The 25,503-nt window shown below is 42.6% G+C and overlaps 1 protein-coding gene across 1 annotated transcript in view; it reads right to left on the reverse strand.

Annotated features, from left to right (window-relative positions):
* Nucleotides 1-13,370: 13,370 nt before the first annotated feature.
* Nucleotides 13,371-25,503, reverse strand: part of ints6l (integrator complex subunit 6 like) — a 203,486-nt gene continuing 191,353 nt past the window's right edge. The window contains exons 12-18 of the mRNA XM_041195994.1: nucleotides 23,237-23,452; nucleotides 22,565-22,691; nucleotides 21,185-21,327; nucleotides 19,584-19,821; nucleotides 17,549-17,959; nucleotides 16,121-16,214; nucleotides 13,371-14,213 (exon numbers count right to left, since the gene is read on the reverse strand). Of these exons, the coding sequence (XP_041051928.1) occupies nucleotides 14,114-14,213; nucleotides 16,121-16,214; nucleotides 17,549-17,959; nucleotides 19,584-19,821; nucleotides 21,185-21,327; nucleotides 22,565-22,691; nucleotides 23,237-23,452 (1,329 nt within the window). The 3' untranslated portion in view covers nucleotides 13,371-14,113. The remainder of the gene's footprint in view (nucleotides 14,214-16,120; nucleotides 16,215-17,548; nucleotides 17,960-19,583; nucleotides 19,822-21,184; nucleotides 21,328-22,564; nucleotides 22,692-23,236; nucleotides 23,453-25,503) is intronic.

Consider the following 25,503-nt stretch of genomic DNA (forward strand, 5'->3'; position numbering starts at 1 on the left):
TGAGGAGTGCGTTGGCTGAATAGTTTGGGGAATTTGATTATAAGGCATGAAGGTGAATATTCAATGGCTAATGTTTAAGGAATGAACACATGCATTGTAACTGTAATACATTCCATTTGGGGCAAAAACACAACAGAAAAATCTGCCCAACCATGGCTTAGAAAAGATATTAAATATAGTATTAGATCCAAAGAAGTGTTATAGTAGCCATCACTGAGATGTGGTTGAGGAGGGGCAGGATTGGCAAGTCAACATTCCAGGATATAGAATCTTCAGGCGAGACAGGGGAGGGGGTAAAAGAGGAGGAGGCATTGCATTATTAGTTACGGAGTCAATTACTGCACGAAGGAGAGATGATATCTTGGAGGGGGCATTGAATGAAGCTTTGTGGGTAGAACTTAGGAATAAAAAGGGGGCAGCCACATTGTTAGGTGTTTATTATAGACCCCCAGATAGTCAGCGGGAATTTGAGGAGCAAATATGTGCACAATTTGCAGAGGTGTGTAAAAACAATAACAATAAGGTAACTATATGTGATTTCAACTTTCTCAACATTAATTGGGATAGATATTGTGTTAAGGGCTTGGATGGAGTCGATTTCTTGAAATTTGTACAGGACGACTTTTTAGGTCAATATGTAGAAGGTCTAACAAGGGATGGCGCAGTGCTGGACCTAATTCTGGGGAATAAAGCCGGACAGGTGGCTGAGGTGGTGGTGGGAGAGCATTTTAGTGATAGCGACCATAACATGGTACAATTTAAGCTTGTTTTGGACAAAGAAATAGACAAATAGCAAAAAAATGTTTTGGATTGGGGGAGAGTGGATTTTAGTAAAATAACGCAGGATCTGGCCAAGGTAGACTGGGAACAGCTACTTGTGGGGAAATCTACAGAGGAGCAGTGAGGGGGGCGTTCAAATAGGAAATGGGAAGGGTACAGGCTCAACATGTTCCCTCTAGGGTGATAGGAAGGAGTAACAAGCCCGGAGAATCATGGATGACCAGAGATATTCAGGATATGCTGAGAAGGAAAAGAGAGGCTTTTAGCAGGTACAAGGGAAACAAATCAGCAGAGGCATTAGTGGAGTACAGAAAGTGCAGGGTGGAGCTTAAGAAAGCAATTAGGAGAGCAAAGAGGGGATATGAGAAAGCTCTGGCTGGTAAAAGTAGGGAAAATTCCAAGATATTCTATAAGTATATCAATGGGAAGAGGATAACCAGGGAAAGAGTAGGGCCCATAAGGGACCAAAGGGACAATCTATGGCTGGAGCCAGAGGACATCGCTGGAGTGTTGAACGAATACTTCACATCCGTCTTCACCCGAGAATGAGGATGAAGCTATCGAACTCGGGGAGAGAGACTGTGAGGTTCTTAAGCAAAATGATATAGGGAGTGACAAGGTATTGGAGGTGTTGGCAGTCTTAAAAGTGGACAAATCTCCAGGTCCGGATGATTTGTGTCTCAGACTGCTGAGGGAGGCAAGAGAGGAGATCGCAGGGGCTCTGACCCAAATTTTTAAATCCTCTCTGGCCACGGGGGAGATACCAGAGGACTGGAGAACAGCTAATGTGGTTCCGCTATTTAAGAAGGGTTGTAGAGATAAGCCGGGAACTACAGGCCAATGAGTCTCACGTCAGTGGTAGGGAAACTATTGGACAATGTCCTGATGGAGAGAATCTATCTCCACTTGGAGAGGCAAGGTTTGATCAGGGATAGTCAACATGGCTTTGTCAGAGGGAGGTCATGCCTAACAAATTTGATTGAATTTTTTGAGGAGGTGACCAGCTGTGTAGATGAGGGTAGTGCAGTTGATGTAGATTATATGGATTTCAGCAAAGCCTTTGACAAGGTCCCACATGGGAGCCTTATAAAGAAGGCAAATGCACATGGGATACAAGGTAATTTGATAAGGTGGATTCAAAATTGGCTTAGTTGTAGGAGATAGAGGGTGATGACAGAAGGATGCTTTAGTGACTGAAAGCCAGTGTCCAGTACCACAGGGATCTGTGCTGGGTCCCCTATTATTTGTCATTTATATAAACGACATAGATGACTATGTTGGGGGTAGGATTAATAAGTTTGCAGATGACACAAATATTGCCCGGTTGATTAATAGTGAGGTCAAGTGTCTTGGGCTACAGGAAGATATAGAAGGGATGGTCAAATAAGTGGCAGATGGAATTTAACCCTGAAAAGTGAGTGGTGATACACTTTGGAAGGAGTAATTTGACAAGGAAGCATTCAATGAACAGCATGACACTAGGAAGTTCTGAGGAACAAAGGGATCTTGGCACGTGTTCATCGATCCCTGAAGACAGAAGGGCATGTTAGTGGGGTGATGAAAAAGGCATATGCGACACTTGCCTTTATCAATTGAGGCATAAATTACAAAAGTAGGGAAGTCATATTGAAGTTGTATAGGACTTTGGTGAGGTCATAGCTGGAGTACTGTGTGCAGTTCTGGTCACCATATTATAGGAAGGATGTGACTGCACTGGAGGCAGTGCAGAGGAGATTCACCAGGATGTTGCCTGGGATGAAACATTTAAGTTATGAAGAGAGGTTGAATAGACTTGGGTTATTTTCGTTGGAGCAGAGAAGACTGAGGGGCAACCTGATCGAGGTGTACAAGATTATGAGGGGCATGGACAGGGTGGATAGGGAGCAGCTGTTCCCCTTAGTTGAAGGGTCAGTCACAAGGGGACACAGTTCAAGGTGAGGGGCAGGAGGTTTAGGGGGGATGTGAGGAAAAACTTTTTTACCCAGAGGGTGGTAACGGTCTGGAATGCGCTGCCTGGGAAGGTGGTGGAGGCAGGTTGCCTCACATCCTTTAATAAGTGCCTAGATGAGCACTTGGCACGTCATAACATTCAAGACTATGGGCCAAGTGCTGGTAAATGAGGATAGGTAGGTAGGTCTGGTGTTTCTCACGTGTCGGTGCAGATTTGATGGGCCGAAGGGCCTCTTCTGCACTGAGAGATTCTGTGATTCTGTTATATGAAGTTGCTAGAAAAAGTAGCAAGCCTGAGGATTGGGAGCAGTTTAGAATTCAGCAAAGGAGTATCATGAGATTGATTAAGAGTGGAATAGTAGAGTATGAGAGGAAACTTGCAAGGAACATAAAAGCGAACAATAAAAGCTTCTATATGCAGATAAAAAGAAAAAGATTAATCAAGACAAATGTAAGTCCCTTACAGTCTGAAATGGGAGAATTTATTATAGAAAAAAAGGAAATTGCAAAGCAAATAAACAACTATTTTAGTTCTGTCTTCACGGAGGAAGACACAAATAACTTCCCTGAAATCCTAGGGAACCAAGGGTGTAGTGAGGAGGAGGAATTGAAGGAAATTAGCATTACTAAAAAAAGTGCTGGAGAAATTAATGGAACTGTAAAACTGATAAATCCCAGGGCCTGATAATCTACATCCCAGGGTACTAAAGGAGGTGGCCATGGAAATAGTGAATGCGTTGGTTGTCATCTTCCAAAATTCTGGAGCTTCTGGAACAGACCCCGCAGATTGGAGGGTGGTAAATGTAACCCCACTATTTAAAAAAGGGAGAGAGAAAACAACGAATTACAGACCAGTTAGCCTAACCTCAGTAATAGGGAAAATGCTAGAGTCTATTATAAATGATGTGATAACAGGATAATTAGAAAATATCAATGGGATTAGACAAAGTCAACATGGATTTATAAAAGGGAAAAGGTTTGATGAACCTACGAGTTTTTTGAGGACGTTACTAGCAGAATAGGTAAGGGAGAACCAGTGGATGAGGTGTATTTGGATTTTCAGAAAGCTTTTGCTAAAGTCCCACATAAGAGGTTAGTGTGCAAAATTAAAGCACATGGGATTGGGGGTAATATATTGGCATGGATTGAGAATTGGTTAGCAGACAGGAAACAGAGATTAGCAATAAATGGGTGTTTTTCGGAGTGGCAGGCGGTGACTAATGGGGTACCGCAGGGATCAGTGCTTGGGCCCCAGCTATTCATTTTGATGATTTGGATGAGGGAACCCAATGTAATATTTCTAAGTTTGCTGACGACACAAAACTTGGCAGGAATGTGAGTGATGAGGAGGATGTTAAGAGGCTTCAAGGTGATTTAGACAGGTTGAGTGAGTGGGCAGATACATGGCTGATACAGTATAACGTGAATAAGTGTGAAGTTATCCACTTTGGTAAGAATAACAGAATGGCAGAGTATTATTTAAACGGCAATAGATTGGGAAATGTTGATGTACAAAGAGACCTGGATATCCTTCTACACCAATCACTGAAAGCAAGCATGCAAGTGCAGCAAGCAGTTAAGAAGGGAAATGGTATGTTGGCCTTCATTGTGAGAGGACATGAATACAGGAGCAAGGAGCTCTTACTGCAGCTGTACAGAGCCTTGGTGAGACCACACCTGGAATACAATGTGCAGTTTTGGTCTCCTTACCCAAGAAAGGATATACTTGCCATAGAGGAAGTGCAGTGAAGGTTCACCTGGGATGGCAGGATTGTCGTATGAGGGGAGATTGGGATGTCTAGGCCTGTATTCACTGGAGATATGAATGGGGGGGAATCTTATTGAAACATATAAAATTCTGGCAGGGATGGACAGATTGGGTGCAGGGATGTTTCATCTGGCTGGGGGGTTTAAAACAAGGGGTCACAATCTCAGGATACGGGGTAGACCATTTAGGACTGAGATGAGGAGAAACTCCTTCACTCAGAGGGTGGTGAACCTGTGGAACTCTCTACCGCAGAGGCTGTGGAGGCCAAGTCACTGACTATATTTAAGAAGGAAATAGATAGATTTCTGGACTCTAAAGGCATCAAGGGATATGTGGAGAGAACAGGAGTATGGCATTGTGATAGTGGACCAACCATGATCATAATGCATGGCAGGGCAGAGTTGAAAGACCTACTCCTGCTCCTTTTTTCTATGTTTCAACCCAACCCAACGCTAATACAATCAGAGGCCAGCACTGAGCAACTCAACCCAACCCCAACATTAGTCCAATCTGAGGGGCCAGCAATGAGTAACTCAACCCAACCCCAACACTAATATAACCAGAGAGGCCAGCACTGAACTACTCATAATCACAGTGCAGAAGAGGCCCTTTGGACCATCAAGTCTGTACCAACACGTGAGAAACACCTGACCTACCTACCTAATCCCATTTACCAGCACTTGGCCCATAGCCTTGAATGTTATGACGTGCCAAGTGCTCTTCCAGGTACTTTTTTAAAGGATGTGAGGCAATCTACCTCCACCACCCTCCCAGGCAGTGCACTCCAGACCATCACCACCCTCTGGGTAAAAAGGTTTTTCCTCACATTCCCCCCTAAACCTCCTGCCCCTCATCTTGAATTTATGCCCCCTCTTGACTGATCCTTTAACTAAGGGGAACAGCTGCTCCTTATCCATCCTGTCCATGCCCCTCAATCTTGTACACCTCGATCAGGTCGCTCCTCAGTCTTCTCTGCTCCATCGAAAACAACCCAAGTCTATCCAACCTCTCTTCATAACTTAAATGTTTCATCCCAGGCAACATCCTGATGAATCTCCTCTGCACCCCTTCCAGTGCAATCAAATCCTTCCTATAATTTGGTGACCAGAACTCAGCCCAATCCCAACACTAATACAACCAGAGAGGCCAGCACTGAGCAACCCAACCCAATCCCAACACTAATACTACAAGAGAAGTCAGCACTGAGCAACTTGACTCAAACCAAAATAGAATGTGATACGCTGTCACCATATAACATCTGAAGTTGCAAAGGCTTCTCTTTATTACGTCTTGTGCCCCCCCCCCAAGAATCTATCATTGACCCACTTTTATATCTCATCTGCATGCTACCCTTTAGCGACATCATCCAAAGCCACAGTATTAGTTTTCACATGTACCCTGACAATTCTTAGTGCTACCTCATCAGCACATGTCTTGACTCCTCCACTGTTGCTACATTATCAGACTGCTTATCCAATATCCAGTACTGGATGAGCAGATATTTCCTCCAATTGGCTTCATTCCCTAGTTACCAACTCTATCCTTTTCCCTGGCAAGTCTGAGATTAGGTCAGTCTGTTCACAACTTTGGTGTCACATATGATCCCAGATGACCTTCCAACTTCATATTTGTGCCATCATAGAGAGCATTTATTTCCACCTCCGTAGCATTGCCTGACTTCGCCTCTGCCACAGCTAATCTGCTGCTCAAATCCTCAGTCACATCCTCTAGACTCGACTATCACAACACTCCTGGCTGGTCTGCCACATTCTACTCCATAAATTTGATGTCATTGAAAACCCTGCTGACCGTGTCTTAACTCTGACTAGGACAATAAATGCTGTGACGTCCATATCCACTGAAAAAATAAAAAAAACTGACACCAAGTCCCATTCTCCAGTCACCCCAATACTCGCTGACCTATACTTCCGGTCAAGGAATATCTTGATTTTTAAATTCTCATCCTTGTTTTTAAATCCCTTCCTATTCATGTAATTGTGTATCACAGGGATCAGTGCTGGGACCTTAACTGTTTACAATTTATATAATGACTTGGATGAAGGGATGGTTGCCAAATTTGCTGATGACACAAAGATAGGTAGGAAAGTAAATTGTGAAAAGGACATAAAGAGGCTACAAACAGATATAGATAGATTGTGAGTGGGCAAAGAGCTGGCAAATGGAGTATAATGTGGGAAAATTTGAAATTTGTTCACTTTGACAGGAAGAATAAAAGTGAAGTATATTGTCTAAATGGTGAGAGATTGCAGAGCTCGGAGATTCAGAAGGATCTGGGTGTCTGAGTGCATGAATCACAAAAGGCTAATGTGCAGGTACAGCAAATAATTAGGAAAGCTAATAGAATGTTTTCATTTATTGCAAGGGGAATTGAATACAAAAGTAGGGAGGTTATGCTTCAGTTATACAAAGCACGAGTGAGACCACATTTGGAGAACTGTGTATAGTATTGGTCACCTTATTTAAGGAAGGATGTAAGTGCATTGGAAGCAGTTCAGAGAAGGTTCACCAGATTAATACCTGGAATAGGTGGGTTATCTTGAGGAAAAGTTGGACAGATTGGGTTTGTATCCGCTGGAGTTTAGAAGAGTAAGAGGCGACTTGATTGAAATATATAAGATCCTGAGGGGTCTTGACAGGGTGGATGTGAAGAGGATGTTTCCTCTTGCGGTAGGATCTAGAACTAGGGGTTACTGTTTAAAAATAAGGGGTCACCCATTTAAAACAGAGATGAGGCAAAATTTTTTCTCTCAGAGGGTCACGAGTCTTTGAACTCTTCCTGAAGAGGTGGCGGAAGCAAAGTATTTGAATATTTTTAAGGCAGAGACGGATAGATTCTTGGTAAGCAAGGGGGTGGTAGGTTATCAGGGGCAGGCGAGATGCAGATTTGAGCTTACTATCAGATCAACGATGACCTTATTAAATGGAGGCTCGAGGGATCAAATTACCTACTCCTGCTCCTTGTTCACATGTTCGCATCTCCTCTAGCCCCACAACCCTCCGAGATATCCATGCTCCTCTAATCCTGGCCTCTTGAGCATCCCCAATTTTAAATGTCCCACCTTTGATGATCATACCTTCAGTTTGCTGGGCCCTAAGCTTTGGAATACTCTCCCTACACCACTCCTGCCTGTCCCACCACTCAATACGATCACAGTTGATCCTCAGCCCTAACTCCACTTTCTCGCCGCTCCCTGTAATCCTCGATCCCGAGACACCAAAAATCTATCGCAGCCTTAAATGTATTCATTGAAAGAGCATCCACAACCCTCTGGGATACAGAATTCCAAAGATTCACAAACATTTTAGTGAAGAAATTTCTCATCTTAGTCCTATACGTCTGACCACTTATCTGATGCTGTGCCCTTGTGAATGCCCTAGCCCGGGGAGGCAAACTCTCAGCATCTATTCTGTCTAGTCCATTCTGAATCATATGTTTCAATGAGGTCACCTCATTCTTCTAAATTCCAGAGGGTATAGGCCCAATTTACAATTCACATCATCGGACAACCCTCTCATTCCAGGAATCAATTTAGCGATAGCACTGCACTATCAGAGGTGGCAGCTTTCAGGTGAGACGTCAACCAAAATGCTGTGACTTGGCGGGGAACTTGTAGGTGGTAATGTTCCCACATGGCTGCCGTCTTTGATCTTCTAGGCGGTAGGGGTCATGGGTTTGGAAGGTGATGCTGCCACTGTGGGTCAGCGGTGGTGCGAGAATGGATGTTCCTTTTAAATTTCTTTGGAGAATGTTGTGTTATTCTGTGGAGTGCTGTGTAGTATTTGTGTGTGTGTGTGTGTGTGTAAATTATATAATTAAGCTGGGGAAAGGTTACTCGAGACAAGCTGTCTTGGAGGTTAAGACATTAAAGAATAGAAGCTTTAGGTGTGCATTTGTAATGAAATATCATGGTGGGCTTGAGGTACAAGTGAATAGGTGGGATCTAACATTTGCATTTTTAGATAAGTTGAGGGTTCGTTTGAATATCAAAGGGAAGGCAGAGGTAGCAAGAAATATTTTTGCATCTTACAAGAGTTCCATGGGTAAACAGAAGAGGGCATATTACATTTTTATTGATCCAAAAGCAGAGACAAAATAGAAACAAGAAAGATTTTAATTTCAAAGAGGTGTGAGAACAATAGTATCTGAGATGAAAGGGAGGGGGGGGGGAATTAAGAGTTACTGTGGAGAGCTTGGGGGGTTGGCATTTAGTTATGAGGAAGATCTCCTGGAAACAGCTCTAGGCTGGGAGAAAGATGCAGTTTGAGTCAGCCATCCAGCCAAGCCAGAAAAGTCTTGGGCTGAAAAAAAATCTCGATTTTCCACAGTAGAATGGAAGAGATTTAAGAGGGTGTGTGGTATGCCTTTATTAAAGCTCCAGCAGTTTGCCTTGGGTAATATAACTGGATTTTTATAATTAAACATCTATAGGAGATGGTTGCCTGGAAGGTGTTTACTTGTGGGTCTACCAAGTAGGGAGCCTAACCTGCCCAGCCTTTCCTCATAAGACAACTCACCCATTCCTGGTATTAGTCCAGTAAACCTCTGAACTTTTTTTTCATTCGTCAACAGGATGTGGACTTCACTGGCTGGGCCAGCATTTATTGCCCATCCCTAGTTGCTCTTGTGAAGGTGGTGGGGAGCTGCCTTCTTGAACCACTGCAGTCCCTGTGGTATAGGTACACCCACAGTGCTGTTAGGAAGGGAGCTCCAGGATTTTGACCAGCGAGTGAAGGAACTGCAATATATTTCCAAGTCAGGATGGTGAGTGGAGGCGAACTTGCAAGTGTTGGTGTTCCCATCTATCTGCCGCCCTTGTCCTTCTAGATGGTAGTGGTCGTGGGCTTCGAAGGTGCTGAGCAGCCTTGGTGAATTCCTGCAGTGCATCTTGCAAATGATACACACACTGCTGTTACTGTCCATTGGAGGTGGAGGGAGTGAATGTTTGTGGATGTGGTGCCAATCAATCAGGCTGCTTTGTCCTGGACAGTATGAAACTTCTTGAATGTTGTGGGAGCTGCACTCATCCAGGCAAGTGGAGAATATTCCTTCACACTCCTGACTTGTGCCTTTTGGATGGTGGACAGGCTTTGGGGCATCAGGAGGTGAGTTACTCGTCGCACGATTCCTAGCCTCTGACCTGCTCTTGTAGCCACAATATTGACATAGCTAGTCCAGTTCATTTTCTGGTCAACGGTATCACCCAGGATGTTGATAGTGATTCAGTGATGATAATGCCATTGAACATCAAGGGGCAAAGGTTGGATTCTCTCTTCTTGGAAACGGTCATTGCCTGACACTTGTGTGACACGAATGTTACTTACCACTTGTCAGCCCAAGCCTGGATGTTGTCCAGGTCTTGCTTCATTTGGACATGGACTGCTTCAGTATCTGAGGAGTTGCAAAGGGTGCTGAACATTGTGCAATCATCAGTGAACATCCCCACTCCTAACCTTATAATGGTCATTGATGAAGCAGCTGAAGATAGTTGGGCCTAGGGTGATGTCCTGGAATTGAGATAACTGACCTCCCAACAACCACAGCCATCTTCCTTCGTGCTAGGTATGACTCCAACCAGCCGAGAGTTTTCCCCGATTCCCACTGACTTCAGTTTTGCTAGGGCTCCTTGATGCCACACTCGGTCAAATGCTGCCTTTGATGTCAAGGGCAGTCACTCTCACCTCACCAAGAGTTCAGCTTTTTTGTCCATGTTTGATCCAAGAAGATAATGAAGTCAGGAGCTGAGTAGCCCTGGCGGAACCCAAACTGGGCATCAGTGAGCAGGTTATTGCGAAGCGAGCGCTGCTTGATCGCACTGTTGATGACCTCTTCCATTACTTTACTGATGATTGAGAGTAGACTGATGGGGCAGTAATTGGCCAGGTTAGATTTGTCCTGCTTTTTGCGTCAGGACAATTTTCCACATAGCCGGGGAGATGCCAGTGTTGTAGCTGTACTGGAACAGCTTGGCTAGGGGTGCAGCTAGTTCTGGAGCACAAGTCGTCAGTAATATTGCCGGAATATTGTCAGGGCCCATAGCCTTTTGCAGTATCCAGTGCCTTCAGCTGTTTCTTGATATCACGTGGAGTGAATCGAATTGCATCTTACGAATCGAATCGAACTGCTTCTAACACATTTACATCTTTCTTTAAATAAGGAGACCAGTACTGTACATAATACTGCTTATGTGGTCTCACCAATGCCCTGTATTAACTGAAGCATAACCTCCCTACTTTTGTAATCAATTCCCCTCACAATAAATGATAACATTCTATTAGCTTTCCTAATTACCTGCCATACTTAGATACTAACCTTTTGTGATTCATGCACTAGAGCACCCAAATCCCTCTGAATCTCAGAGCTCTGCAATCTCTCACTATTTAAATAAGCCACATACTATCCTGACTTGGAACTACATTACCGTTCCTTCGCTGTTACTGGGTCAAAATCTTTGAACTCTCTTTCTAACAGCACTGTGAGTGTACCTACACCACATGGACTGCTGCTGTTCAAAGTGGCAGCTCAACACCACCTTCTCAAGGGCAAGTAGGGATGGGCAATCCAGCGATGTTCACATCTCCTGAATGGATGAAATAAAGTATTACAGTAACAATCTGCTTATTGTATTGAGTAACAATATGCTTACCCTTATGAGGCAGGAACATTAAGAAAGTTTTGCATTTTTGGTTGTCTATGCCAGTTGACTTCCTCTACTAATTCCCTGGTGACTGCCTTATGAAGCTTCCTATTCTTTCAGCAGCAGTCAGGGTGGAGCACTCTCTTCAGATGGTTATAGCTTCAAGCCCCACTCCACACTTGAACAAGTAATCTAACTTGACACTTCAGAGCCAGGTCTTCATAAGTTAAGCCTGGTATCATTGTGCTGAATCTGGGCTGCACCCCCTCCAAGGCTATTATATCCTTCCTGAAGTGCAGTGCCTAGTTTGATAGCAGTGGTCCAGATGGTCTGATCAAGGCTCTGTGTACAAGTGAAGCATCACTTCCTCGCTTCTGGCTATGTTCAGTTCTCCGACACTACAATCTTTACAGACTTACATATAATTTACTGCAGAGACAGGCCATTCAATCCAATAGGTCTATGCTGAGGCACCTCCCACCCTACTTCTTCGCAACCTATTACCAGATCATTCTTTTCCTTTCTCACTCCTGCATTTACTCGGATTTCCCTTAAATGTATCTATGCCATTCAGCCCCATGCATGCGTATTTTTGGAACCGATTGGAATGCAATTGTTTCCAGTTCTTAACTGTCTCCAGTTCCTATAATAAATGCTGTCATTAGCTTACAGATATTGCAGTTGCTCAGTGTTTTTTAGGATTAACTCACCGAGGAGTAACAGCACGCAAAACAGCACTTTTCCCTAAATCTCCTAGCCCAGGATGTCAAAACAGGAGAAACCAATGTATAAAAGTTCCACAGAGCTCATCGCCCAGGCTACCAGGGCCAAATTGCTGGGATCTGGCAGCTCACTTTAATGCATCTCATTACCTACATCTTTCTGCATCTTTACAGCATTGAACCCCGTCCTTTAAACAGGAATTTATCATGCACCATCTGCACAATACCTGAGTATCCGCTAAGCTCTTTGTGGGTAAGGAAGGAGCGTTTGTTTTTCAAATATTTGGAGTGACTTTTAGCTGATTAATTTTGTATTTATGCCACCTCTAATGTTAAAGTAAGACGCATTAACAATTACTCCTGCCCTTGCCTGATCTTGTTCACCCCAATGAAAGGTCAGGTCTCTTCCTAAGTTTGAACTTGGGAATTTTCAAATATCTTTGTGGATCTTTTCTGAACTTTCTCCATTGTATCAAAGTCGTTTTGAAGGCTCATTAACGAAAAATGCACACGATATTATAAATGTGGCCTGACCTACAGTGTTAGTTGTGGCTCAGTGGGTAGCACTCTAGTCTCCGAGTCAGAAGGTTGTGGGTTCAAGTCTGACCCCAGAGATTAGAGTACAAAAAAGAGTAATACTCCAGGGAGTAGAACTGAAAGAGTACTACGCTGTCAAAGGCACATCTTTCAGATAAAACCTTAAGCCATGGCTCTGTCTGCTCTCTCTCAGGTGGATGGAACAAGCCCCCAACATCAATCACACTGTTTCCAAGAAGAACAAGGGAAGTGTCCTGGCAATATTTATCCCTCAACCAACTTCACTAAAACAGATTATCTGGTTTGTATCACACTGCTATTTATGGGAGTTTGCTGGTGCAAATTGGCCACCACGTTTTCTACATTACAACAGTGATTACATGGCAAAAGTACTTCGTTGGTTGTAAAGTGCTTTGTGATGTCCTCAGGCTATATAAATGCAAATCTGTCTTAAAGTTTACATACATAGTATTATAATAATTTGTACATTCAAATTACATATTCATTTGTGGTTGTAAAAAAAATACAATTAAAATATATTTTGGTCTAAAATATTTTAACCAGCAAAGATATCCAGGAAGTTATTCTTTTTGTTTCAAATGAAAATCACAGCTATATCAGACTATACACATCCAGCAGAAAAAGTTCTCAACATACAAGGTCATGCATTCAGTAAAGTGTGTGCTACAACACGTTTTAAAAGGTATCAAGTATCTATAAATCTTATAGACTTATACAAGCCATCAGATTCTCTAAACCTTCAGCATTCAAAACTGATATTAAACTTGAAAGATTTTTTTGCCCCTAAAGGATTTTAAAAAAATATAAAATAACACCACAATAACGGAAAGCCATTTTAAAACAACCGTTTGTTATCAACAGGATTAAAAGGAAAGTCTTACAATAGTATAAAGTGCCATCAAAAAATGTGTTACATTTTCAGGTGTAAATAAAAAATTTCATGATAAACTGTTTTTATTTCAATAGATAGAAGTTACAAAAGTTACTTCACACTTTAAAATATGACAATTTGGTGTTTTATTTTGTAACAACGTGGTTCAAAAATAATTCCTCTCATATGAACAATAAAAAGGTCAATATGTTCTGTATCCACTTTAGTGCTTCCAAAGCACATTGTAAAAAGTCCACTCGGTCAGACAGCATCCTCCTCATGGGCTGGAACACAACTAAGGAGGAATTAGCCACAAGTGAGCTTTCAACAAGTCTGCAGACAAAACAGTAAAGTGAGTCTGAGGTAGATGGTTTCTTCCCCATATTTAATTTTCAGGTTTTTTTCTTTTTAAATAAAATACTCTCATTTTTTCCCCCCAGTGCCTGGTTCATGTGCCAAAACAAAAATGGCACCATATGTGAACTATGCAAAAACGTAGCCCCCAGACTCAAGCTTCCACAATAACAGGCCGCAGAAAAGCAGCTACACAAGAGGAGGATTGTGGACATTATCCGACTCTTCCCCACATCTCTCTCCTGGAGCAATGGCTGCTCACGATACCAGCAAAACTCTTCAAACAATCCAACAGAGCTTCTGTTCCACAAGACCTGCTGTCCCAAGATGCGCTTCCAAGAGAAGCTAATGTCACTGGGGTGAAAGGATGATTAAAGCCAGCAAGTTACAAGCGTTCATGCGCTGTACACAGAGACAGGGAAGTACATTCCTGGTCCATGGTCCGCTACGTGGACTATCTGCTGTTGACATGGTTGATCTGTGCTGACAAAGACCTCGAAATAACATCTTCTAGTACTCTTTCTAGCTGCTGTATTAACACTCGTCTTTTAAACCTAGGGGATAAAATCACAGCCAGAATCAGAACATATTGTCCACAGCAAGAAAAGGCCATTGGCACATCAGTTTCACTTCACCCACAGTCTAGGTCAGTTTATTCAATCATGAACTCTCTCTCCCCATTCTTCAGCTGTTGATCATGGAACAGTGTGGTAGAAAGTGGATCTCATTACCAGCATAAACTGGGTGCAATGCAGACTAATTTCAGAGGCCAATTCTCAGGGACATCTGACCCAATATTGGGTCAGGCTAATTATCGGACACCTGAGCTAACTGCCTAAATTATGCATTGAGCTGCTTGCATATGTTACTAAGAGGCTAGTGACTTAAGGAAATTGCACAGTGCAGAGCCAGATTGACTGTGGCCCAGCAAGCAGCTTCCCCCACAAAGGCAAAGTCCATCCCACAGTTACCCACCCCACCCTTTGCCATTCCCCTCCCCCTCCCCTCCCCATGGACATATGTGCAAATTGTTCTCACTCTTGATTGCCCCCCCCCACCCTTCCCTGGGCATATCTTGCAGTCTCTGCCTGTCATGCAATTGGTCTGCCACTACCATCCCAAGTAGGGAAAGCAAATCATATTAATGAGGCATTAGGTCCAAACTTGGGCCATCGTTGGTCTCCCTGGTTAGGGTGCACGAACTAACTATTTCAGTCCCCAAAATAGAAGTGCACAGAAGAGCGGGCAGAGGGACTTGGGTTTATATGTAAATAAGTCATTGAAGGTGGCAAGACAGGTGGAGAAAGGAGTTAATAAAGCATACAGTATCCCAAGCTTTATTAATAGAGACAGAGTACAAAAGCAAGGAAGTTATGCTGAACTTGTGCAAAACACTAGCTCAGCCTCAATTGGAGTAGCATGCCCAGTTCAGGGTGCACACTTTAGGAAGAATGTGATAGCATTAGAGGAGGGTGCAGAGAAGATTCACGAGAATGGTTCCAGGAATGAGGAACTTCAGTAATGAAGATAGATTTGAGAAGCTGGGGCTCTTCTGCTTGGAGGAGAAGGTTGGGAGGAGATTTGATAGAGGTGTTCAAAACCATGAGGGGGTCTGGACAGATAGGGAGAAACTGACCCTGTTGGTGGAAAGATCAAGAGCAAGAGGGCACAGATTGGAAAAAGAAGCAATGGTGGTACGAGGAAAATCTTTTTTACGCAGCAAGTAATTAGGATCTGGAATTCACTGCCCAAGAGCGCGGTGGAGGCAGATTCAATCGAGGCATTGAAGAGGGAATTGAAATACTTTCTGAAAAGGAAGAACATACAGGGCTATGGGGAGGCGGCCAAGGACTGGCACCAGGTGCCAGGCACAGACATAATGGGCCAAATGGCCTCCTTCTGTGCTGTAACAATTCTGTGATTACATGAATTTCCACCCTACTAATTTCCTTCTCTGAAAAAATTATCACGCAACAGTATTAATATTGCGATAATCTTCAGCTCCCATGAAGACCCATTTATAGCCGACCTCATCTCCAAGTGGTGATGAGTCTTCCTTTGACTTTGCAGTCTGTACGCTCAGGGTGCTCCCTCATTCCTGTTCCCTTTTAAAGGTCTTAATTAATCCCAGATCTAGTACCTTCTACAATGCTACTATCTTGCAGAGAAAATTTTTCAGGCTTGCTGAATTTTGAGTCTGATTCCCACAGATGTGACAATTCTGCTTTGTGCCAGAAATTACTGCTACTTTTGCACTAAAAGGGGGATTATGATTAATACCTTCGGTAATCGCTCAAATTTATATTTACATTGCTCACTGTATTGCTCAAATATTCCCGCAGGATAAATTACTTTCTAGGTGTAGTCACTGTTGCTGGTAGAGTGACTGGCAATTGGTATTTTAAGTTACAAGTATCACCATCTCGGATGATGTGGACCTCAAGGATAAATTGTCATATACCTGGCAGCTTCTTTGATAGTATTCTGAATGAAATTCCTCTGAATTTCTAAAGGACCTTGTATGTCCTCCAGTAGCCTGAAGAGTCTGTCATAGTCTGAAATTAAAAAATAGTCAACAATTTAGCAAAGCGAAGCACAGATGCTTTCCCACGAAAAGGAAAAGCTAAAAGATTTCAAACAAATTTTTTGCCAAAGTTATAGGAAACATCAATTCAAAAGTTATAACATAGAAAGAATAAAACTTTACTCTGTGTTATTTACTAAATTTATTTAATCCCGTTATAGTCATTCTCTCTGCAACAAGCACAATTCCCTAGCCGAGAGGTTAAATACCAACTCACATCTAGGATTGGGGCAATTTCTACAGGGACACAAGGGGCTGACAAATGCACATCTTAACAGTGCTTACTGGTCAAAGCATGACACCGGTTCTGGAACCCAATCTATTTCTATCATACAATATCAGTTAAATATTTCATAAGTGTACAGAGACTATCTGCTGGTAGTCAATGAGTATGTTAACCCAGGTTTTTGTTTTTCAGTAGATTGCTGTCCAAGTATATTAAAAATGCCAAACATTGGGCAAAGTGAGTACCAGTTTTATCATCTGATTTAGCATCATGAGAGGCCGTGGTCCAAACATTTTTCAGCTTTATTTTTCTCTTGTATTTTGTCACAAGCAAATCTCTAATGAACATGATAAACAAACAACCGTTATTTCCTTACGACTGCATTTTCTGCCTTCAAAATTTCTCCAATATATTCCTCCTTAGGTCTGCATCTCTTACGTAAGCAGAACTGACGGGGGTTCCTTGAATGTGGACACTCAACTAGGTAGCAGACTTCAACTCCCAGAATGCATGGGGACAGGGGGAAGGGCAATGGACACGGATGCTAATTGGGTGAAAGGACAGTGGAACCTTCTCAGCTGGGAATAAACTAGGGGAAATGTGTCAACAAATTGGAGAATAAAATTATCAGAACTGGGGGCAAGAGAAGCTAAAGCAAGACCCAGGCTGACCAGAGAGAGGCTTCAGGAAGGTGGTTTGGTCAATGTGATCAGCCAGAAACGGCAATATTAAAATGGCTTTTGATTGGTCCACATTTCCAAGGTATAATCATTTTTTTGCTGTCTGTAAATTTTTCTGCATTTTTTAATTCTTAAAGTGCAAATCTTTAAATATATTTGTCATATTTATTTTGATTCTGTTACCTTAAAACTTACTTCGATGCAAGAGTCGGCTTCAGAGGAAATTTCTACATTGACTGACTGCCTTTGCATTTTCCAATATCCTATTAAAACCTTTCCATCAACCTACCCAAAGCTCTCTTGGAATGAACAGAAGTAGGTGATACCAGTCAGCACGTTTTAGGACACCATTCACACATCTGTACACAGCATTAGGAGTGGCTGGAAAAAGACACTTACTTCTCCCTGGCTTGCGAATCTCCTTCATAACTCTAATCCTGAGTTCAGCATTGTTCCCTTCCACAACTGGCTGAACTTGTACTCTGTCAGAGGCGGCCAAGGATAAGCCTCGATTGCTTTCTACTGCCACATCTGTTTCATCATCGGTCTCAGATGGACTCTCCAATGAGTCTCTCATAACCATATCTGACCCCAGTTTATGATCAAGTACATCCTCAGCCACGTGATTGAGCTCTGGGACAACGTGAAAATCACTGGGCAGCATGTTATCTGCTGTTGTGAGAGTGGATGTTGATGCAGGTCCATCTGTTGGGGAAGTTACGAGTACATCTTCAGCTGGTTTCTCTGATGGTTGCCAGTCATCCATCCTCTTCTCTCCACTGGAATCTACCAATGTAACGTTATTTATATCTAAACGTGAAAGAAGAATAAAGGCCATTGAAAAGTTTCAGTAATCAGAGCAACAGTTGTAAATAATTTATTCAACAATGAAAAGAAAGAGACATGTCGGAGCTTTTCGTCTTGCACTCATCAGGACACTTCGCAAGAATAAGGAGAAAACGATTTATACTGTATGGGAAGACAGCACTGATTGGTTCGCAAGTGAATCCTGACTGGCAGAGGCATTGCCTTGGAGAATGCACCAATTGATGGTGACTGACAGTTAACTGCCGAGCATTATTTGAAATTTAAACCAGGCAACTTGATCCCAATTGTTCAAGGCATTGCCCTGAGGAACGAGTCAACGAATGGCTGTCACTTACTTTGTTTAGCTGAATTTGTGTAAATATTCTGTCTGCAAAAAAAACAGGGCCTTGTGTATTAATATATGTAGCTTCCAGTACATGCAAATGTGCCACACTGCAAGCCTGACTGACAACCTTAAATTAGTTGCCAGTGTAATTCTTAGCACACTGAGGATTATTTAGCAAATGTTCTCCAACTGTGGAATCACATCTAATGTTGGACACGGTATTTTGAGTTTTACAAGCACAGGCTGGTTGGGTACAGTTTGTACCTTGCCCATTGCGAACAGTGGCTGGGACATGTTGATTGATACAATTCACCAGTCTTTGGGACATACAACCTACATACTTAGCATCATACTGGCATGGAATCATAAACCACGTTACTCATTTCTATGATAAGCAGAAAGTCTTTTTAACTTGATAGCAGCATCCTGTTAGTGGCGAATACCACTCGTGTTGCTACTGCACAGTAGCAGCATGAAAACAGCTAGCTTCATCTGTTGCTCAAATTTTTGAGATACCTTGCCCCTCCAGGGTAATCTGAGGTCGATTTCGGGACCAAAAGTGACAGCCTTAGGCCCGTTCATGAGTTTGCATATTATACAGCGTGGAAGCAATCCATGTCCAAATGCAGCAAGAACTGGACAATATCCAGGCTTAGGCTGACAAATGACAAGTGACATTCGTGCCACACAAGAGTGGATCCAACCATCGCCCCTTGATATTCAATGGCATTACCACCGCTGAATCCCCCACTATCAATATCCTGAGCTTACCATTGACCAGAAACTGAAGGAAATCAGAAATGTTATCTACATGGAAGTCTGTAGATATATTGCTATGGCTTTTGGATCTTTGCACATTCATTTTAGATTCAGAATCATTTGAGAAGAAAATTACAAACCAATCTATAGAACAACATTGTAATGCCTAACATAAGAAACAGAAGCAGTTTCCACTGGTCTCTGGAGCACAGAATTCTAAAGAATTCTAACAATCCTCAGAGAAGCAATTCTTCCTCATCTCCATCTTAAATGGGAGACCTTTTGTTTAAAAGCGGCTCCATCTCAACACACAACAGCAATGTGTATGACCTTTTCATTCAGAACTTCCAGCATTAGACAATTTGAAGATGTCACAATTTCAGTGACACAAACTACACTGATGGCTATCATTATGTAATGTTGATTGTTACTAGTTTCAGCCAGACTGGTGAACCTCGTGATCTGCCAGGTTCAAAGATACTATGGCCTAACCACATGCTGCAATGATAGGTGTAGCTTTACCTTTATGTACTGTGATAGGTTTTACAAGGTTGGGTGTTGGTTGGGCTCCTGGACTTGGAGTTGAAGGAGGTCCCTTTCCTCCAATATGATTGATGATGGGTGGGGTCTGAGGTCGCCGCAGCAACGGTGACATGCTACGCCTTCTCTTCAGCGATCCAGGTGCATTGGATTCTCCAGGCCGTTTCACCTTGTTCTGTGGCCCTGCCACAAACTCATCTGCCTCATCGATCATCATTCCCTGATTGTAAAAAGCAAAACAACACAGAAATGAAGTGATGAAGTGTTATTAAAAGTGATGAAAGGTCGCTTGGGCTCCTCACCTGCCCGCCAACGTTAAGGTTGGACAAGCAGCACTGTTAATGAGCTAAATTATTTTCCTAATGGCCTTAATAGGCCTTTGACAATTCAGTGGGTACACAGTCACAGCACCTGCCAAGGCCTTTGACAGTTCAGTGGGTACACAGTCACAGCGCCTGCCAAGGCCTTTGACAGTTCAGTGGGTACACAGTCACAGCGCCTGCCAAGGCCTTTGACAGTTCAGTGGGTACACAGTCACAGCGCCTGCCAAGGCCTTTGACAATTCAGTGGGTACACAGTCACAGCGCCTGCCAAGGCCTTTGACAATTCAGTGGGTACACAGTCACAGCGCCTGCCACGGCCTTTGACAATTCAGTGGGTATACAGTCACAGCGCCTGCCAAGGCCTTTGACAATTCAGTGGGTACACAGTCACAGCGTGTGCCGAACGCAATATCGAAATGACATGCGATGACGTCGGGATGCACGCCCAATGTCATCACACGTCATTTTATGTGTCGGCATGTTAGACCCGCCCCCTCATGCTAACAGCAATATTCTGGCCCATGAGGAATTGAAAAGTGGTCAACCTGGTTTCTGCTCATTCTGTTGTAATGTGTTACTCTGCATGTGTTTATCAGGGTGCCAAACTGTTATTGACCTCATTCTGAAAAGGCAGCTCAGCAAACCTTAGGGGAACACAAAGTGTTGGGATAATAAGAGTGCATTTGTTTTAAGTAAAATTTAAACACCTCAGCCTGGAGTTCCACTTACATCCTCTGCTCTTCCAATCTGGTGCATTCCCCACTACCCTCCCAACTCCATCCTTCCCTCTGCTCCACCATCCATGGCTGAGCCTCCACTTCCCACTCCCAGGAATTTTCACTTCACTCAGTTCCCAATATTATCTGCCCTACCCCATAGCTGTGCACATGGTCATCATGTCTAACTCTTGCTCAGGTTTATAGGACATGCTGAGATGTTCATGGTGCTAAGTGCGTAAGTGATCTTACACAGAATGTCAAAATACTACTATCAGCCGCAAACAGCTTATATTCAGTAGGAACACACTTTCAATGAAGGCTGCACCACAGCCACGCATTGGCAGTCCATGATCAACATTATCCATCGGCCATTTTGTTCAGACCTGAACACTCAGTAAGGGATCCCAGCACTCTAGTTTCAAATCCAATTATGTGTCTTCCAGTTTGTCTCTGTGATCTTCAAAACTTGCACCATCTAACAGTGACAAAAACTCAGAAACTTGCACAGTAATCTGTCTCCCACAATGCTGTAGCTGCCTACCTTCTTGTCCTGCTTGAAAGGATTGCCAAATGTATGGAGCCGTTTGGGTTGATCTGGGTCAATCTCACGAAGAGGAGAAGGCATAAGTTTCAGGTATTCTTGATAGTTACCCATCTGTGCCACAGGAATGCTGTGTAGATAATCTGCAATGAAATGAAAGCTGGCGTTAGCTGCAAATGGATTTGTATAGCACAGTAACAATATTATTAATACGTGTTTGTCGTTGTACTGATAAACATTTAATATTAACACCTTAGAAAGAACAAAGTAAAATAACCATCTGATTGCATCAATTAAAATATTCTCAAGATCTGCATATTTTATTAGAAAAGCAGCATTATGCCAAATAATACATTCCAAATTATTTCCTGCTAAACTGTGGCTATGTACAACTTGCCATGTTTCTTTAATACTAAAGTGTAAATGTTGTGCCCTGATCGAGTGAGTTAGAATCTAGTTCACTAATCTTAGAATCTGCTAAAATCAGAAAAGAAAGGGTCACAAAAGAAAAAGAAAAACCAAAGAGGTTTTATTTAGCCATCTGACAAATATAGACCCACAACAGGCGAAGGTCCTCCGGGAACACTCCCAATCAGCTGGCTTATCAGCAGAAATCCCGTTTATATCACTGATCAGGAGGATCCCCAATTAAATTCTCTGTGAATGCCAATGCTCGTGGTGAGTTATATTTAGTGCAATAGACGGGATTGGTGGAGCATGAACTGGGGAAGAAATTTTAAAGAATTTATAAAGGAGTTACAGAATTCTAGCCAGAGGCAGCAATGCAAGTTTTTTCGTTATGCGAATAATGCATGTTCTTTTAAATACAGCAACTGGAGAAGGAAAAATAACAGCTACAAAACTAATTGTTCCATAACCAATAACTGCTTTTAAATTTTCTGTATAACAAAAGAGAGTAAGGTTCTGTAATGTGACCACATCATTCTCCTTCACTGTCCAAGCTTGGTGGGTGCGCCCTCTCCTGCTTTTAGCCATTCCATCATACCCAGAGCATCTCCAGCAACAGCTTCTTTCCCCAAAAAGGGCAGCATCTATCTTTGCCTTTCCTCCTCAACATGCCAATCCTTGGTAACAGAATCCAAAACATTGGGTTGGCTTCCACATGTTCCCTAATAATACCCAGCTCTACCCCTTCACCACCTCCCTTGACATCTTCATGTCTCTGTGCTGTCAAACTGCTTATTTGAATGTGACCTGAGGTGCCCTCACTCCCAGAATTTGTAACAAGTTTTATCTCCTCTTCATATTTCCAGCACGACCAGAACAATCACTAGGCTCCTTTGCCACTTATTAGACTGTAAAACGGAACATATCTACTATTACGCAGTTTTAATGGTTTCTCACTCTCATTCACCTTACCTTCATCTTGTCCACGGATCAGTTTCTGGGTTGTTTTAAGTAGATTGGATCTCATTCTAGTTAGCTGGTCTAACAGGCTCCGTCGAGGAATATCGTAGGCATTCCTGTAAGTCTGAGGCTTAACATCCTAGTTTTGAAGATAAGGCCATTTTTAAACTGAATTTTCTCGGCAAGAAATCCAAATATAATTTAAATCAAAATATTCGGGTAGATGATGATGTAGTGGTAATGTCACTGGACTAGTAATCCAGATGCCCAGACTCATGATCTGGGGACACGGGTTCAAATCCCACCACAGCAGCTGCTGATACTTAAATTCAGTTAATCAATCCATCAGGTAAGTCTGGAACTGAAAGCTCGTCTCAGTAACGGTGACCATGAAACTATCAATTGTCATAAAAACCCATCTGCTTCACAGATTTACTTTAGGAAAGGAAATCTTCTATCCTTACCTGGGCTGGCCTACATGTGCCTCCAGATCCACAGTAATGTGGTCGACTCTTTACTGCCCTCTGAAATAGCTTAGCAAGCCACTCACTTCAAGGGCAATTAGGACGGACAACAGTGCCCATTAAAGAATAAATTTAAAAACCTTCCCATCATTAACAAGACAATGGGAACCTCTATTACAATGCAAAAAGGACATTTTATTTCTTGTTCAAAATTATTCACCTTGTTTAGGATTGCAATCTGAAAGCCAGCAAACTCCTTCATGCTCAGTTCCATAGGCCTGAGGGGCACTTCCCCCGTGATTCCTTGCAGCAGCTGCTTGAAGTCTCTGCGATGAGCCAGGGACAGAACACTAGACTGGTTTTTAACTTTGATTCCCACCTCCTGTGGGGTCTTTTTCCCAACGGATGTAATTATACGGTCTGACTCGATCTTGGCCTGAAACACAAATCAGCTTTACATTACATACACTCTGTTATAAATTCAGTAAACCCTCTAGGGTTCAGTGCATCAGAGGCTCCTGTAAGTGGCTCCCAGATGCTTCTGTGCAGGAGTAGCACCACCTAATATCTACCTATGAGATAATGTAACGTATGGATCTAATAACAGTACTGCAGTGTGATCTGTATAGCATATTTGTGTTTTCTGCATGCACCCCAATCCACCAATTTTTTTGACAGTGAACTGAGGAAGCACCTGCTAAGACAAGGCCAGGTATGAATTATTAAGCTGTTGCTTGGTAGTACAGACTTGAATATTGCAGGAAAGAGGGGCACGTTGCCAAATCTGGCATTGTTCTGTTTGTCCTGATGAGTGCCAGGTGAAAAGCTTTGGCAACATGTCCCTCTTTTCAGCAATGTTATCAAACTGCCTTAAGTTACAACGAGTTCAGAGCAACCCCACTTTATTCAATCAGTACAACTTGTCTTTGCATTAAAATACAAAATAGTAAATATGTCCCTGAAGACAGTCATCTTGCTGGGCTTAAAACACACCAACTAACCTCCTGCATTCTTTTTGCACGCAATACATTGCATTCTTTTTAAGAGTCTGATTGTCTGCATCCATTTGTAAATCGCTTGCATTACACTTGCATTTATATAGCACTTTTGATGACATTTCGAAGCACTTTACAGCTAAAGAAATATTTTTTGAAGAGTATCACTGTTGTAATGTAGGAAACAAGGCAGACAATTTCCACACAGCAAGCTCCCACAAATGGCAGTGTAGTCATGGTCAGATAATCCTTCTTTACAATGTTGATTGCAGGGATAAATATTGATCAGGATACCAGAGTGAATTCCCCCTGCCCTTCTTTTAAATAGTACCATGGGATCTTTTACATTGAAGCAGGTAGATAGGGTCTTGATTTGATGTCTCATCTGAAAGATAGCATCTCCAACAATGCAGCACTCCCTCAGTACTGCACTGGAGTGTTAAGCCTTGAATTTGTGCTCGAGACCTGGGAGTGAGATTTGAAACTAGAATCTTGGAATTCAGAGGCAAGAGTGCTACTAACTGAGCCACAGCTGTAGCACCATGGGTTCACAGCTAGAACCAGCCAGAAGAGGATTACAGAAGGGAAGCACAGAAACAGGCCATTCAACCCAACATGTCCATGCTGATGGTTTATATTCCACTTGATCCTCTCCTACCTTCCTCACCTAACTAGATCAGCATAACCCTCTATTCCTTTCTCCCTCATGTGGTTATCTCACTTCTCCTTAAATACACAGAATGGTTACACAACAGGCGGCCATTTGGCCTATTGGCTCTCTGAAGGAGCAATTCACCTAGTGCCACTCCCCTGCCTTCTACCTGTAAGCCCTGCACATTCTTCTTTTTCAGATCATAATCCATTTCCTCTTGAATGCCTCGATTGAACCTACTTCCAACACGGTCTCAGGCAGTACATTCCAGATCCTAATCACTCACTGCATGAAAAATTCTCCTTATTCATTATTTTTTCAGTCATCCTTTGTTGGTTTCTAAACTTCTCCCAACCTTCTGGGCTACCACTAATCTTTGCAGCATCATATACCATCCATAATGTCCACAGCTAGCCACAGATGGTGCAACCTTTTCATAGCTCTTTCTTGTTCAATGGAATATATCTTTGTTGAGAGTTATGAATTACCTCCTAAAATATCTGTCACTGTTTCCGTCTTACCTTTTAATCTATTTTCCCAGTCCCCTTTAGCCAACACTCTCTCATTCAGGCCCAAATTTCTCACCCTCAAGCTGAATATGAAATTCGATCTTGTTATGATCACTCTTATCTAGAGAAGCCTTTACTAATAAGTCAGTACTTAATCCTGTCTCATTACACAAAGCCAGGTCTAAAACAGCTTGCTCCCTGGTTGGTTCTAGAAGTTAGTGTTCTAAGAAACTGTCCCAAATACACACTATGCATGCATCCTCCAGCTATCTTTGCCAATTTAATTCAACCAACCTAAAAGAAGATCCAAACCTCCCATGACTATTGCAGT

Source organism: Carcharodon carcharias, chromosome 9, assembly GCF_017639515.1.
Source record: "Carcharodon carcharias isolate sCarCar2 chromosome 9, sCarCar2.pri, whole genome shotgun sequence".
Classification (NCBI taxonomy): Eukaryota; Metazoa; Chordata; class Chondrichthyes; order Lamniformes; family Lamnidae; genus Carcharodon; species Carcharodon carcharias.